The sequence below is a fragment of the Eutrigla gurnardus genome (assembly GCF_963514095.1).
Source record: "Eutrigla gurnardus genome assembly, chromosome: 23".
NCBI classification, from domain to species: Eukaryota; Metazoa; Chordata; class Actinopteri; order Perciformes; family Triglidae; genus Eutrigla; species Eutrigla gurnardus.
The window spans coordinates 3,857,613-3,872,771 of NC_139934.1; the positions used below are offsets into that span (position 1 = coordinate 3,857,613).

A 15,159-nucleotide genomic window follows, 5' to 3' on the forward strand; every position below is an offset into this window, starting at 1 on the left:
ATGAGAAACTATCAAAATAATGACTTAGAATCTCAAAATAATGAGAAACTATTAAAATAATGACTCAGAATCTCAAAATAATGAAAAACTATCAAAATAATGACTTAGAATCTCAAAATAATGAGAAACTATCAAAATAATGACTTAGAATCTCAAAATAATGAGAAACTATCAAAATAATGACTTAGAATCTCAAAATAATGAGAAACTATTAAAATAATGACTCAGAATCTCAAAATAATGAAAAACTATCAAAATAATGACTTCGAATCTCAAAATAATGAGAAACTATTAAAATAATGACTCAGAATCTCAAAATAATGAAAACTATCAAAATAATGACTTAGAATCTCAAAATAATGAGAAACTATCAAAATAATTACTTGGAATCTCAAAATAATGAGAAACTATCAAAAATAATGACTTCATATCTCAAAATAATGAAAAACTTTATCAAAATAATGACTTAGAATCTCAAAATAATGAAACACTTTATCAAAATAATGACTTAGAATCTCAAAATAATGAAACACTTTATCAAAATAATGACTTAGAATCTCAAAATAATGAGAAACTATCAAAATAATGACTTAGAACCTCAAAATAATGAGAAACTCTATCAAAATAATGACTTATTATCTCAAAATATGAAAGTATGAAAGACCCAGATCATGGTCATCAGGTCTACAGACTGTCTTCCACTGCTGCTGCATCCATCAGGACCGAGTCCAGAACAGAGTTCTGTCTCGATGATAGAGATCCTGGAAGCGTGACTGGATTCTGTCAGGAGAGATCAGACACGTTTCCCCTTTTGAGAAGTCAGCATTATGTTTTACATGGAGTAGATGGTTCCTGGTATTAACGCTGGTCCAATAAGTCCACAGTGAGTCAGAGAGTTCTGGTGGTTTATTGTGTTAGAAAACATTTCACTCCAGTAAAAATATATAAATCCAACAATCACACGACCTGCAAGATGATTAGAATACATGATATTTGATTTTAAAACTCAGTTATTTTGTTGATATGGGTGTTAAATATTGATTTCACACAGTAAAGCATCACACCAGAGTCCAGACTAAGTCCTGGATCAGGGTTTGGATAGTATCTAGGGATGCTCCGATATGGACCCTAAACAGGTTGACTGAAGAAGAACGTCAACTGTTCGTCAGCTTAATTACAGCTTCCCGCGTGGAGCTGAGCGACGTATTATAAAAGTACCGGTCCGGTTCCCGTCCGGTTCCTCCGGTGTGCGCACATGTTTGTAGTCAATACGAGCGGAGCTGAACGAGCAAGTGGCCACAAGCGGGCAACGTTTTGCAGAGATCATTGTTATGGTAAAAGTATCGGTCCGGTTCCGCTCCAGCTCACTCCACGAGTCTGAAGCCCAAGCCCGACCCAGAATCCCGCTGTGTCCTACACCGTCATCAATCCCTAATAGTATCAGAACAGATCATGAGGGAATCAGGTGTTGAGCCAGTCCAGTCCAGCAGGTGGCAGCACTGACAACAAGAAGCAGGTCCAAGCAGCTGCTGTTTCTACTTCCATCTCACAAACAGCTACTGGACCAAGTCCGGGACCAGGTCCGGGCTCAGTTACTGGGAACCAGGATCCGGCCTGGATAAAACAAAAGCAGAGACGAGGACAGGGTCAGCCCCAAATACTGATACCACATCATTAAAACTAGACTAAACTGGTTCCAGACCAGGTTTCAGAAGTACTAGTATGGATGAAATAATTCCAGACTCTGATGAACCTGGTCTGGAAAAAGAGGTGTGAGTCCAAACGGACCCTAAACTAAAGAGGGCCCTGATCTGACCTCTGGCCTTCCTCTTGTAGTAGATGAATCCAGCCAGAGACAAGGTTAGACCCAGGATCAGTCCTGAGGCTCCGATGGCGATCTTGTTCCTCTTAGACTCGGGCATGGATGGGTCTGAGGACAGACAGGTGGGGAGACAGGTGAGCAGAGAGACGGGTAAAGGGGCGGGTCAACAGGTGAGCAGAGAGATGGGTAAAGGGGCGGGTCAACAGGTGAGCAGAGAGACAAGTAAAGGGGCGGGTCAACAGGTGAGCAGAGAGACGGGTAAAGGGGCGGGTCAACAGGTGAGCAGAGAGACAGGTATTTACCCCAGTCAGTCACCAGAGGTTGTTTCAGGCTGGCGTGGTCCACCACACAGGAGATCTTCTCTCCAGACCTGCAGGACACGAACCAACACATCCATGATCTGGACCTGGACCTAAATCCAACTGGACCTGGATCTAAATCCAACTGGACCTGAACCAGTACCTGGATCTAAACCCAACTGGCCCTGAACCTGGACCTGGACCCAACTGGACCTGGACCTTAACCCAACTGGACCTGAACCTGGACCTGAACCCAACTGGACCTGAATGTATTGGACCTGGACCTAATGGACCTGAACCTAATGGACCTGGACCCAACTGGATGGGCGGTGGACCCACCTGGGCGTGTACTCCAGGTGAGAGTGGATCTGGTAGTACCAATCACCGTCGGCCAGCTCGTCAGTGGAAGTGACATCAGAGGAGACTTCCTTCCCGTCTCGGCGCCAGCTCACTCGGATCTGTTTGGGGTAGAAGTCGAAGACGCTGCAGACCAGCATGGCCGGGTGTTTACCACCAGGGGACGCCACCAAGTGCAGTCTGACGTAGGGCGTCGCTGAAATACACATGTAGTATTACTATCGGTACTAGGAGTATCAGCAGAATTACTATCAGTACTAGTAGTATCAGCAGAATTACTATCAGTACTAGTAGTATTACTATCAGTACTAGTAGTATTACTATAAGGACTAGTAGCATCAGCAGAATTACTATCAGTACTAGTAGTATTACTATAAGTACTAGTAGCATCAGCAGAGTTACTATCAGTACTAGTAGTATTACTATAAGTACTAGTAGCATCAGCAGTGTTACTATCAGTACTAGTAGTTTTACTATCAGTACTAGTAGCATCAGCAGAATTACTATCAGTACTAGTAGTATTACTACAAGGACTAGTAGCATCAGCAGAATTACTATCAGTACTAGTAGTATTACTGTAAGGACTAGTAGCATCAGCAGAGTTACTATCAGTACTAGTAGTATTACTATAAGTACTAGTAGCATCAGCAGTGTTACTATCAGTACTAGTAGTTTTACTATCAGTACTAGTAGCATCAGCAGAATTACTATCAGTACTAGTAGCATTACTACAAGGACTAGTAGCATCAGCAGAATTACTATCAGTACTAGTAGTATTACTATACGTACTAGTAGCATCTGCAGTATTACTATCAGTACTAGTAGTATTACTATCAGTACTAGTAGTATCAGCAGTGTTACTATCAGTACTAGTAGTATTACTATCAGTACTAGTAGCATCAGCAGAGTTACTATCAGTACTAGTAGTATTACTATAAGTACTAGTAGCATCAGCAGAATTACTATCAGTACTAGTTGTATTACTATAAGTACTAGTAGCATCAGCAGAATTACTATCAGTACTAGTAGTATTACTGTAAGTACTAGTAGCATCAGCAGAATTACTATCAGTACTAGTAGTATTACTATAAGTACTAGTAGCATCAGCAGAATTACTATCAGTACTAGTAGTATTACTGTAAGTACTAGTAGCATCAGCAGAATTACTATCAGTACTAGTAGTATTACTGTAAGGACTAGTAGCATCAGCAGAATTACTATCAGTACTAGTAGTATTACTGTAAGGACTAGTAGCATCAGCAGAATTACAGCGTGTGTGTATGTGTGTGTGTGTGTGTGTATGTGTGTATATATGTATGTATGTGTGTATGTGGCCCTGCTTGTAGTAGTGTGTGTTGCAGTTCCACCAGGAACTACTAATACCAGGTGTGTGTGTGTGTGTGTGTGTGTGTGTGTGTGATGCAGTAGCAGAGTTGATGATGAATAAATGACAACATGATGAAAACAAACTCACCTGTTTTAGTCAGAGCAGAATTGTAATCAAGGCCAACGGCAATCAGACAGTAGGACTCCTTCAGAACCTTAAACCCAGCCAGTGTAGAAGGATCACTGTTCCATAAGTCTGCGATATTCAGTCCGTACTCAGTGAATCCAACAAACTTCTCCACACTGCTGCTGAAACTGAGGTACTTCAACTTGTTGTAATAGTACGACTGGATGTACTCGATGTCCTTCAGATCAGTAGAGTTGAATTCACAGCTGTACACAGTATATTGTATGTATCCATCTGGAGGAAAACACAGTCAGTATGAACCAGAGATCAGGGGCCCGTTCCAGAAAGAGAGGTAACTCAACCTTTAGGTCAGTTACCATAGTAACCGACTCTGTGAACCTAACCTGCTCGCTGGCAGGTTTGCTTCAACAAACCCTGAGTTTCTCCTACATGTCTCCGCCTTTTTCCAGAATCGAACCAACTCTTTCCTCGTCAACCATCGATATGGAAATAAAAGTGATTCTAGCAGCTTTACGTCGGGAGAGGATTTTAATTACTTTGAAGGAAATTACCGTTTTTCCTACCGATCACATATCTAAACAATATTCTCTGACATTTTCAACATTTCATATCGCGGACATAATCCAGATTCTTTGCAGAGCTCTTTAGATTTTTTTGCACGACAACTATCTCTACTTTGCTGCAGTTACTTTGGTCGGCTTTCTAAGGATGAGCTTGTTTTCTACATAAACGCTCTTATCTGATAACTCTCCCGGTTGCCATGGTGACTCGTATCAGAGCTCCATTGATGATGGCTTTGTAGAGTCGGCAGGTGTAACTCAGAGTTTACATCCTCAGAGTTGACTGAACTAATTCAGGACCGCTGTTCTGGAACCGAAAACTCAGAGTTCAGGGTTAAGTTCAGAGTTTGTTGAGCCTGCTTTCTGGAACGGGCCCCAGGGTATTGATCAGTGATCAGGTGTTGATCAGTGATCAGGTATTGATCCTACCTGCTCCGGAGAGGCTGATGAAGAGGAGGGAGACGCTGAGTAAAGTTGAAGCCATGTTCCTGTTCAGCTCACAAACTGACAGTCTCACTGAGAGCTGCTGTAACAACCAGAGGAGCTGATCACATGACCTGCTGCATCAGCATCATCATCATCACCTGTTACCAGGTAGACGAGTCAGACAAGAGTCTGCTGCTGGAGCACAAACACACTGAAATCATCTATTATTATTATTATTAGCATACATACACTCAACAAAAATATAAACGCAACACTTTTGTTTTTGCTCCCATTTTTCATGAGATGGACTTAAAGATCTAAAATTCATTCCAGACACACAATATTACCATTTCTCTCAAACATTGTTCACAAATCTGTCTAAATGTCTGATAGTGAGCACTTCTGCTTTGCTGAGATAATCCATCCCACCTCACAGGTGTGCCACATCAAGATGCTGATCTGACATCATGATTAGTGCACAGGTGTACCTTATACTGCCCACAATAAAAGGCCACTCTGAAATGTGCAGTTTTGTCTCACAGCAAAATGCCACAGATGCCACAAGCATTGAGGGAGCGTGCAATTGGCATGCTGACAGCAGGAATGTCAACCAGATCTGTTGCTCGTGCATTGACTGTTCATTTCTCCACCATAAGCCGTCTCCAAAGGCGTTTCAGAGAATATGGCAGTACATCCAACCGGCCTCACAACCGCAGACCACGTGTAACCACACCAGCCCAGGACCTCCACATCCAGCAGGTTCACCTCCAAGATCGTCTGAGACCAGCCACTCAGACAGCTGCTGAAACAATTGGTTTGCATATCCAAACAATTTCTGCACAAACTGTCAGAAACCGTCTCAGGGAAGCTCAACTGCATGCTCGTCGTCCTCATCGGGGTCTTGACCTGACTCCAGCTCGTCGCTGACTTGAGTGGGCAAATGCTCACATTCGATGGCGTCTGGCTCGTTGGAGAGGTGTTCTCTTCACGGATGAATCTCGGTTTACATTGTTCAGGGCAGATGGCAGACAGCGTGTGTGGCGTCGTGTGGGTGAGCGCTTTGCTGATGTCAATGTTGTGGATCGAGTGGCCCATGGTGGTGGTGGGGTTATGGTATGGGCAGGCATCTGTTATGGACGAAGAACACAGGTGCATTTTATTGATGGCATTTTGAATGCACAGAGATACCTTGATGAGATCCTGAGGCCCATTGTTGTGCCATACATCCATTAACATCACCTCATGTTTCAGCAAGATAATGCACGGCCCCATGTTGCAAGGATCTGTACACAATTCTTGGAAGCTGAAAATGTCCCAGTTCTTGCATGGCCAGCATACTCACCGGACATGTCACCCATTGAGCATGTTTGGGATGTGCTTGACCGGCGTATACGACAGCGTGTACCAGTTCCCACTAATATCCAGCAACTTCGCACAGCCATTGAAGAGGAGTGGACCAACATTCCACAGGCCACAATTGACAATCTGATAAACTCTATGCGAAGAAGATGTGTTGCACTGCATGAGGCAAATGGTGGTCACACCAGATACTGACTGGTTCTGAGTCCCCAGACCCCCAATAAAGCAAAAAGGTGGCAGGGTGGCCTTTTATTGTGGACAGTCTAAGGCACACCTGTGCACTAATCATGATGTCAGATCAGCATCTTGATGTGGCACACCTGTAAGGTGGGATGGATTATCTCAGCAAAGCAGAAGTGCTCACTATCACACATTTAGACAGATTTGTGAACAATGTTTGAGAGAAATGGTAATATTGTGTATCTGGAATGAATTTTAGATCTTTAAGTCCATCTCATGAAAAATGGGAGCAAAAACAAAAGTGTTGCGTTTATATTTTTGTTGAGTGTATATTCTCCGACATTTTCAACATTTCATATCGTGGACATGATCCAGATTCTGTGCAGAGTTCTTTAGATTTTTTGCCAACGGGGGCGTTCCAGAAAGCAGGCTCAACCAACTCTGAGTTGAACAACTCTAAGATGGGCAACTCTGAGTTTTCGGTTTCAGAACAGCAGTTCTGAATTAGTTCAATCACCTCCGAAGAAATGTTTTCGCTTAGGGCCCCATTTTGGTCAGGGGCAACCCTATACACAGCAAACCCCCCAAGGCCCCTCGGTTTAAGGCAGGCTGAGCACACTTGGGGATTTAAAGCCGACTGCTTAACCTGATCAATGGTTGGGAGAGTGGTTGAAACAAACATGTCAGCATTGACATATGCACACACTCACACACACACAACATGCCGAGTGAACAGTGGACACTCTTTAAGCATAGCGATAAACATACCTCCAGGAACAGCTCCTAACAGTGCCCTCACAATCCTCCTCACCAGCCTGCAGCAAATTAGCTGGTGAGGACTCCAAACAGACAGCTGCCTATCTGCCTGATTAGGGCCTCCTTAAATCTGTCTGTCCTAATTTATAACCCCGCCTTCCTCTGGCGGCTACAGTAGCAAAGAAGGTTTCGGGAAACACGTGAAATGTAAAGTAGGTACTCTAAGTAGGGGTTACGAATGACGTAGCGTTGTCTGTGGTTGAAGCATGACATCAGTGAAAGTCTCTTCATTCATGAGCACGACTGAGACGGCAGCAGCAGCTTCTCTGAGGTTACTGACTCCAGACCAGCCGTCTCAACCACCGCCTGATGTCAGTGTTAGCTGCTGGAAACATGGGGGGCCGTCATGGTGTCTCCTCTGTACCAGGACTTCCTGACCAGCCTCAGGGAGTCCAGAGGATGGTCTACTGTTGAGTGTTTCAGAGACACATCAGAGGGAGCCACGACACCATCTCACTGATCACACACTTTATTAGGATTTGTGGAGCTGTACACGTCATTCAATTCATATATATATATTTATATATATCACTATGACATGTAATCTGAAGCACAGTCATAATACAAGATACACAACTGTGAGAAAACATCATGTAGTGTTTATTTCCAAATAAGAGCATGCTGGTATTAAGATAAAGGAGGAATCACAATGAGAGTTAGCGGGATCAGTTAAGCCTGGATTAGTTAATGTGAGGATCATTAATCCGATCAGCTGCACTCGTTTCCTTTGATGAGGAAGAACGTTCCAGCAGCAACGCCGAGGAGACCGACGGTCAGACCCAGTCCACAGAAGACTGCGGGTCCAATATTGGGCTGAGGCTTCTCCACATCTGGAGACAGAAAACAGAGTTAAGAGTCACGACACATCTGGAGACAGAAAACAGAGTTAAGAGTCACGACACATCTGGAGAAAGAAAACAGAGTTAAGAGTCACGAAACATCTGGAGACAGAAAAACAGAGTTAAGAGTCACAACACATCTGGAGACAGAAAACAGAGTTAAAGGTCACGACACATCTGGAGACAGAAAACACAGAGTTCAGAGTCACGGCACATCTGGAGACAGAAAACAGAGTTAAGAGTAACGACACATCTGGAGACAGAAAACAGAGTTAAGAGTCACGACACATCTGGAGACAGAAAACACAGATTTGAGAGTCACGTCCACATCTGGAGACAGAAAACAGAGATAAGAGTCACTAAACATCTGGAGACAGAAAACAGAGTTAAGAGTCACGACACATCTGGAGTCAGAAAACACTGAGTTAAGAGTCACGACACCTCTGGAGACAGAAAACAGAGTTGAGAGACACGACACATCTGGAGACAGAAAACACAGAGTTAAGAGTCACGACACATCTGGAGACAGAAAACAGAGTTAAGAGTCACGACCCATCTGGAGACAGAAAACACAGTTAAGAGTCACGAAACATCTGGAGACAGAAAATAGAGTTAAGAGTCACGACACATCTGGAGACAGAAACAGAGTTAAGAGTCACGACACATCTAGAGACAAAACAGAGTTAAAAGTCACGAAACATCTGGAGACAGAAAACAGAGTTAAGAGTCACGTCACATCTGGAGACAGAAAACATACAGTTAAGAGTCACGACACATCTGGAGACAGAAAACAGAGTTAAGAGTCACGACACATCTGGAGACAGAAAACAGAGTTAAGAGTCACGTCCACATCTGGAGACAGAAAACAGAGTTAAGAGTCACAACACATCTGGAGACAGAAAACAGAGTTCAGAGTCACGGCACATCTGGAGACAGAAAACAGAGTTAAGAGTCACGACACATCTGGAGACAGAAAACAGAGTTAAAGGAAAACACCACCGCATTTCCATACTGAACTATGTTATGCTCTGATGTTAGACGAGGTGATACATACCTCCCTCTCCTCTGTGCGTGCACTCAATGGCTCTTGCGCGCACTCCGCGCAGCGCTAATTTGCTAGCATGTAGCTTGTCCCAGTATATTCCTTAGGATCCAAAGGGGGGTGAAGTTAGAAGCGACCAAGCACTTCCACGTTGTCCCTATTTATATACGGTTACGTGAGTAGTTACACGACCCAAGTTTGGTTACACAAAATGAAACATGCCAATTTTTCTAAGCGGATAACAAGGATAACTATATAGTATGGTGGAATAACAACTGGAAGCACTTCGACGTCGGCGCAGTAATATCATCACTCCGCTCCCCCTCTTACTTCCGTCAATAGAACCTACGTGACCTGCACGCCGTCGCCTGCACTACCTGTAGTAGTTTGTGCACAGTTGAGGAAGCATCAGGTTGTAGTAAGATAGTTTGTGAAGAATCAAACATCATGGTTATAACGTGCATCGTACAGGGTTGTGAAAACAAGCAGAAGGTATATAGTCCCGTCATGTTTTGAGTGATGATATTACTGCGCCGACGTCGAAGTGCTTCCAGTTGTTATTCCGCCATACTATATAGTTATCCTTGTTATCCGCTTAGAAAAACTGGCATGTTTCATTTTGTGTAACCAAACTTGGGTCGTGTAACTACTCACGTAACCGCATTTAAATAGGGACAACGTGGAAGTGCTTGGTCGCTTCTAACTTCACCCCCCTTTGGATCCTAAGGACAAGCTACATGCTAGCAAATTAGCGCTGCGCGGAGTGCGCTCAAGAGCCATTTAGTGCACGCACAGAGGAGAGGGAGGTATGTATCACCTCGTCTAAGATCAGGGCAGAACATAGTTCAGTATGGAAATGCGGTGGTGTTTTCCTTTAAAGGTCACGACACATCTGGAGACAGAAAACACAGAGTTAAGAGTCACGGCACATCTGGAGACAGAAAACAGAGTTAAGAGTAACGACACATCTGGAGACAGAAAACAGAGTTAAGAGTCACGACACATCTGGAGACAGAAAACACAGATTTGAGAGTCACGTCCACATCTGGAGACAGAAAACAGAGTTAAGAGTCACGACACATCTGGAGACAGAAAACAGAGTTAAGAGTCACGACACATCTGGAGACAGAAAAAAGAGTTAAAGTTCACCACACATCTGGAGACAGAAAACACACAGTTAAGAGTCACAACACATCTGGAGACAGAAAACAGAGTTAAGAGTAACGACACATCTGGAGACAGAAAACAGAGTTAAGAGTCACGACACATCTGGAGACAGAAAACACAGATTTGAGAGTCACGACACATCTGGAGACAGAAAACAGAGATAAGAGTCACTAAACATCTGGAGACAGAAAACAGAGTTAAGAGTCACGACACATCTGGAGTCAGAAAACACTGAGTTAAGAGTCACGACACCTCTGGAGACAGAAAACAGAGTTGAGAGACACAACACATCTGGAGACAGAAAACACAGAGTTAAGAGTCACGACACATCTGGAGACAGAAAACAGAGTTAAGAGTCACGACCCATCTGGAGACAGAAAACACAGTTAAGAGTCACGAAACATCTGGAGACAGAAAATAGAGTTAAGAGTCACGACACATCTGGAGACAGAAACAGAGTTAAGAGTCACGACACATCTAGAGACAAAACAGAGTTAAAAGTCACGAAACATCTGGAGACAGAAAACAGAGTTAAGAGTCACGTCACATCTGGAGACAGAAAACATACAGTTAAGAGTCACGACACATCTGGAGACAGAAAACAGAGTTAAGAGTCACGACACATCTGGAGACAGAAAACAGAGTTAAGAGTCACGTCCACATCTGGAGACAGAAAACAGAGTTAAGAGTCACAACACATCTGGAGACAGAAAACAGAGTTCAGAGTCACGGCACATCTGGAGACAGAAAACAGAGTTAAGAGTCACGACACATCTGGAGACAGAAAACAGAGTTAAAGGAAAACACCACCGCATTTCCATACTGAACTATGTTATGCTCTGATGTTAGACGAGGTGATACATACCTCCCTCTCCTCTGTGCGTGCACTCAATGGCTCTTGCGCGCACTCCGCGCAGCGCTAATTTGCTAGCATGTAGCTTGTCCCAGTATATTCCTTAGGATCCAAAGGGGGGTGAAGTTAGAAGCGACCAAGCACTTCCACGTTGTCCCTATTTAAATACGGTTACGTGAGTAGTTACACGACCCAAGTTTGGTTACACAAAATGAAACATGCCAATTTTTCTAAGCGGATAACAAGGATAACTATATAGTATGGCGGAATAACAACTGGAAGCACTTCGACGTCGGCGCAGTAATATCATCACTCCGCTCCCCCTCTTACTTCCGTCAATAGAACCTACGTGACCTGCACGCCGTCGCCTGCACTACCTGTAGTAGTTTGTGCACAGTTGAGGAAGCATCAGGTTGTAGTAAGATAGTTTGTGAAGAATCAAACATCATGGTTATAACGTGCATCGTACAGGGTTGTGAAAACAAGCAGAAGGTATATAGTCCCGTCATGTTTTGAGTGATGATATTACTGCGCCGACGTCGAAGTGCTTCCAGTTGTTATTCCACCATACTATATAGTTATCCTTGTTATCCGCTTAGAAAAACTGGCATGTTTCATTTTGTGTAACCAAACTTGGGTCGTGTAACTACTCACGTAACCGCATTTAAATAGGGACAACGTGGAAGTGCTTGGTCGCTTCTAACTTCACCCCCCTTTGGATCCTAAGGACAAGCTACATGCTAGCAAATTAGCGCTGCGCGGAGTGCGCTCAAGAGACCTTTAGTGCACGCACAGAGGAGAGGGAGGTATGTATCACCTCGTCTAAGATCAGGGCAGAACATAGTTCAGTATGGAAATGCGGTGGTGTTTTCCTTTAAAGGTCACGACACATCTGGAGACAGAAAACACAGAGTTAAGAGTCACGGCACATCTGGAGACAGAAAACAGAGTTAAGAGTAACGACACATCTGGAGACAGAAAACAGAGTTAAGAGTCACGACACATCTGGAGACAGAAAACACAGATTTGAGAGTCACGTCCACATCTGGAGACAGAAAACAGAGTTAAGAGTCACGACACATCTGGAGACAGAAAACAGAGTTAAGAGTCACGACATATCTGGAGACAGAAAAAAGAGTTAAAGTTCACCACACATCTGGAGACAGAAAACACACAGTTAAGAGTCACAACACATCTGGAGACAGAAAACAGAGTTAAGAGTAACGACACATCTGGAGACAGAAAACAGAGTTGAGAGTCACGACACATCTGGAGTCAGAAAACAGAGTTAAGAGTCACGACACATCTGGAGACAGAAAACAGAGTTCAGAGTCACGGCACATCTGGAGACAGAAAACAGAGTTAAGAGTCACGGCACATCTGGAGACAGAAAACAGAGTTAAAGGAAAACACCACCGCATTTCCATACTGAACTATGTTATGCTCTGATGTTAGACGAGGTGATACATACCTCCCTCTCCTCTGTGCGTGCACTCAATGGCTCTTGCGCGCACTCCGCGCAGCGCTAATTTGCTAGCATGTAGCTTGTCCCAGTATATTCCTTAGGATCCAAAGGGGGGTGAAGTTAGAAGAGACCAAGCACTTCCACGTTGTCCCTATTTATATACGGTTACGTGAGTAGTTACACGACCCAAGTTTGGTTACACAAAATGAAACATGCCAATTTTTCTAAGCGGATAACAAGGATAACTATATAGTATGGTGGAATAACAACTGGAAGCACTTCGACGTCGGCGCAGTAATATCATCACTCCGCTCCCCCTCTTACTTCCGTCAATAGAACCTACGTGACCTGCACGCCGTCGCCTGCACTACCTGTAGTAGTTTGTGCACAGTTGAGGAAGCATCAGGTTGTAGTAAGATAGTTTGTGAAGAATCAAACATCATGGTTATAACGTGCATCGTACAGGCTTGTTATAAGCAGAAGGTATATAGTCCCGTCATGTTTTGAGTGATGATATTACTGCGCCGACGTCGAAGTGCTTCCAGTTGTTATTCCGCCATACTATATAGTTATCCTTGTTATCCGCTTAGAAAAACTGGCATGTTTCATTTTGTGTAACCAAACTTGGGTCGTGTAACTACTCACGTAACCGCATTTAAATAGGGACAACGTGGAAGTGCTTGGTCGCTTCTAACTTCACCCCCCTTTGGATCCTAAGGACAAGCTACATGCTAGCAAATTAGCGCTGCGCGGAGTGCGCTCAAGAGCCATTTAGTGCACGCACAGAGGAGAGGGAGGTATGTATCACCTCGTCTAAGATCAGGGCAGAACATAGTTCAGTATGGAAATGCGGTGGTGTTTTCCTTTAAAGGTCACGACACATCTGGAGACAGAAAACACAGAGTTAAGAGTCACGGCACATCTGGAGACAGAAAACAGAGTTAAGAGTAACGACACATCTGGAGACAGAAAACAGAGTTAAGAGTCACGACACATCTGGAGACAGAAAACACAGATTTGAGAGTCACGTCCACATCTGGAGACAGAAAACACACAGTTAAGAGTCACAACACATCTGGAGACAGAAAACAGAGTTAAGAGTAACGACACATCTGGAGACAGAAAACAGAGTTAAGAGTCACGACACATCTGGAGACAGAAAACACAGATTTGAGAGTCACGACACATCTGGAGACAGAAAACAGAGATAAGAGTCACTAAACATCTGGAGACAGAAAACAGAGTTAAGAGTCACGACACATCTGGAGTCAGAAAACACTGAGTTAAGAGTCACGACACCTCTGGAGACAGAAAACAGAGTTGAGAGACACGACACATCTGGAGACAGAAAACACAGAGTTAAGAGTCACGACACATCTGGAGACAGAAAACAGAGTTAAGAGTCACGACCCATCTGGAGACAGAAAACACAGTTAAGAGTCACGAAACATCTGGAGACAGAAAATAGAGTTAAGAGTCACGACACATCTGGAGACAGAAACAGAGTTAAGAGTCACGACACATCTAGAGACAAAACAGAGTTAAAAGTCACGAAACATCTGGAGACAGAAAACAGAGTTAAGAGTCACGTCACATCTGGAGACAGAAAACATACAGTTAAGAGTCACGACACATCTGGAGACAGAAAACAGAGTTAAGAGTCACGACACATCTGGAGACAGAAAACAGAGTTAAGAGTCACGTCCACATCTGGAGACAGAAAACAGAGTTAAGAGTCACAACACATCTGGAGACAGAAAACAGAGTTCAGAGTCACGGCACATCTGGAGACAGAAAACAGAGTTAAGAGTCACGACACATCTGGAGACAGAAAACACAGAGTTAAGAGTCACGACACATCTGGAGACAGAAAACAGAGTTAAGAGTCACGACCCATCTGGAGACAGAAAACACAGTTAAGAGTCACGAAACATCTGGAGACAGAAAATAGAGTTAAGAGTCACGACACATCTGGAGACAGAAACAGAGTTAAGAGTCACGACACATCTAGAGACAAAACAGAGTTAAAAGTCACGAAACATCTGGAGACAGAAAACAGAGTTAAGAGTCACGTCACATCTGGAGACAGAAAACATACAGTTAAGAGTCACGACACATCTGGAGACAGAAAACAGAGTTAAGAGTCACGACACATCTGGAGACAGAAAACAGAGTTAAGAGTCACGTCCACATCTGGAGACAGAAAACAGAGTTAAGAGTCACAACACATCTGGAGACAGAAAACAGAGTTCAGAGTCACGGCACATCTGGAGACAGAAAACAGAGTTAAAGGAAAACACCACCGCATTTCCATACTGAACTATGTTATGCTCTGATGTTAGACGAGGTGATACATACCTCCCTCTCCTCTGTGCGTGCACTCAATGGCTCTTGCGCACACTCCGCGCAGCGCTAATTTGCTAGCATGTAGCTTGTCCCAGTATATTCCTTAGGATCCAAAGGGGGGTGAAGTTAGAAGCGACCAAGCACTTCCACGTTG

General features: G+C 43.7%; 2 protein-coding genes across 4 annotated transcripts in view; both read right to left on the bottom strand.

Moving 5' to 3' along the window:
* Nucleotides 1-1,437: 1,437 nt before the first annotated feature.
* Nucleotides 1,438-5,051, bottom strand: LOC311009301 (H-2 class II histocompatibility antigen, I-E beta chain-like). Its single transcript, XM_084003383.1, has 6 exons — nucleotides 4,942-5,051; nucleotides 3,953-4,225; nucleotides 2,461-2,674; nucleotides 2,125-2,192; nucleotides 1,817-1,930; nucleotides 1,438-1,614 (listed from the first exon to the last, which is right to left on the bottom strand). The coding sequence occupies exons 1-6, from the start codon at nucleotides 4,994-4,996 to the stop codon at nucleotides 1,589-1,591; spliced, it is 750 nt and encodes a 249-aa protein (XP_083859509.1). The 5' UTR covers nucleotides 4,997-5,051; the 3' UTR covers nucleotides 1,438-1,588.
* Nucleotides 5,052-7,746: 2,695 nt separating this feature from the next.
* The window catches only part of LOC311009305 (H-2 class II histocompatibility antigen, A-U alpha chain-like), a 29,239-nt gene continuing 21,826 nt past the window's right edge, over nucleotides 7,747-15,159 (bottom strand). For all 3 annotated transcript variants that reach the window (XM_084003388.1, XM_084003387.1, XM_084003389.1), the window contains one exon: nucleotides 7,747-8,123. In XM_084003388.1, coding sequence (XP_083859514.1) covers nucleotides 8,002-8,123 — 122 coding nt within the window. In that variant the 3' untranslated portion in view covers nucleotides 7,747-8,001. The remainder of the gene's footprint in view (nucleotides 8,124-15,159) is intronic.

Bases quoted from the DNA above. Each gene is read 5' to 3' on its own strand.
- LOC311009301 (XM_084003383.1), bottom strand. From the start codon at position 4,996: ATGGCTTCAACTTTACTCAGCGTCTCCCTCCTCTTCATCAGCCTCTCC. The intron at 2,675-3,952 runs GTGAGTTTGTTT...TGTGTATTTCAG, and splicing joins TTCTGCTCTGACTAAAACAG to CGACGCCCTACGTCAGACTG. The intron at 1,615-1,816 runs GTCAGATCAGGG...TGTTTTATCCAG, and splicing joins CTACAAGAGGAAGGCCAGAG to GCCGGATCCTGGTTCCCAGT.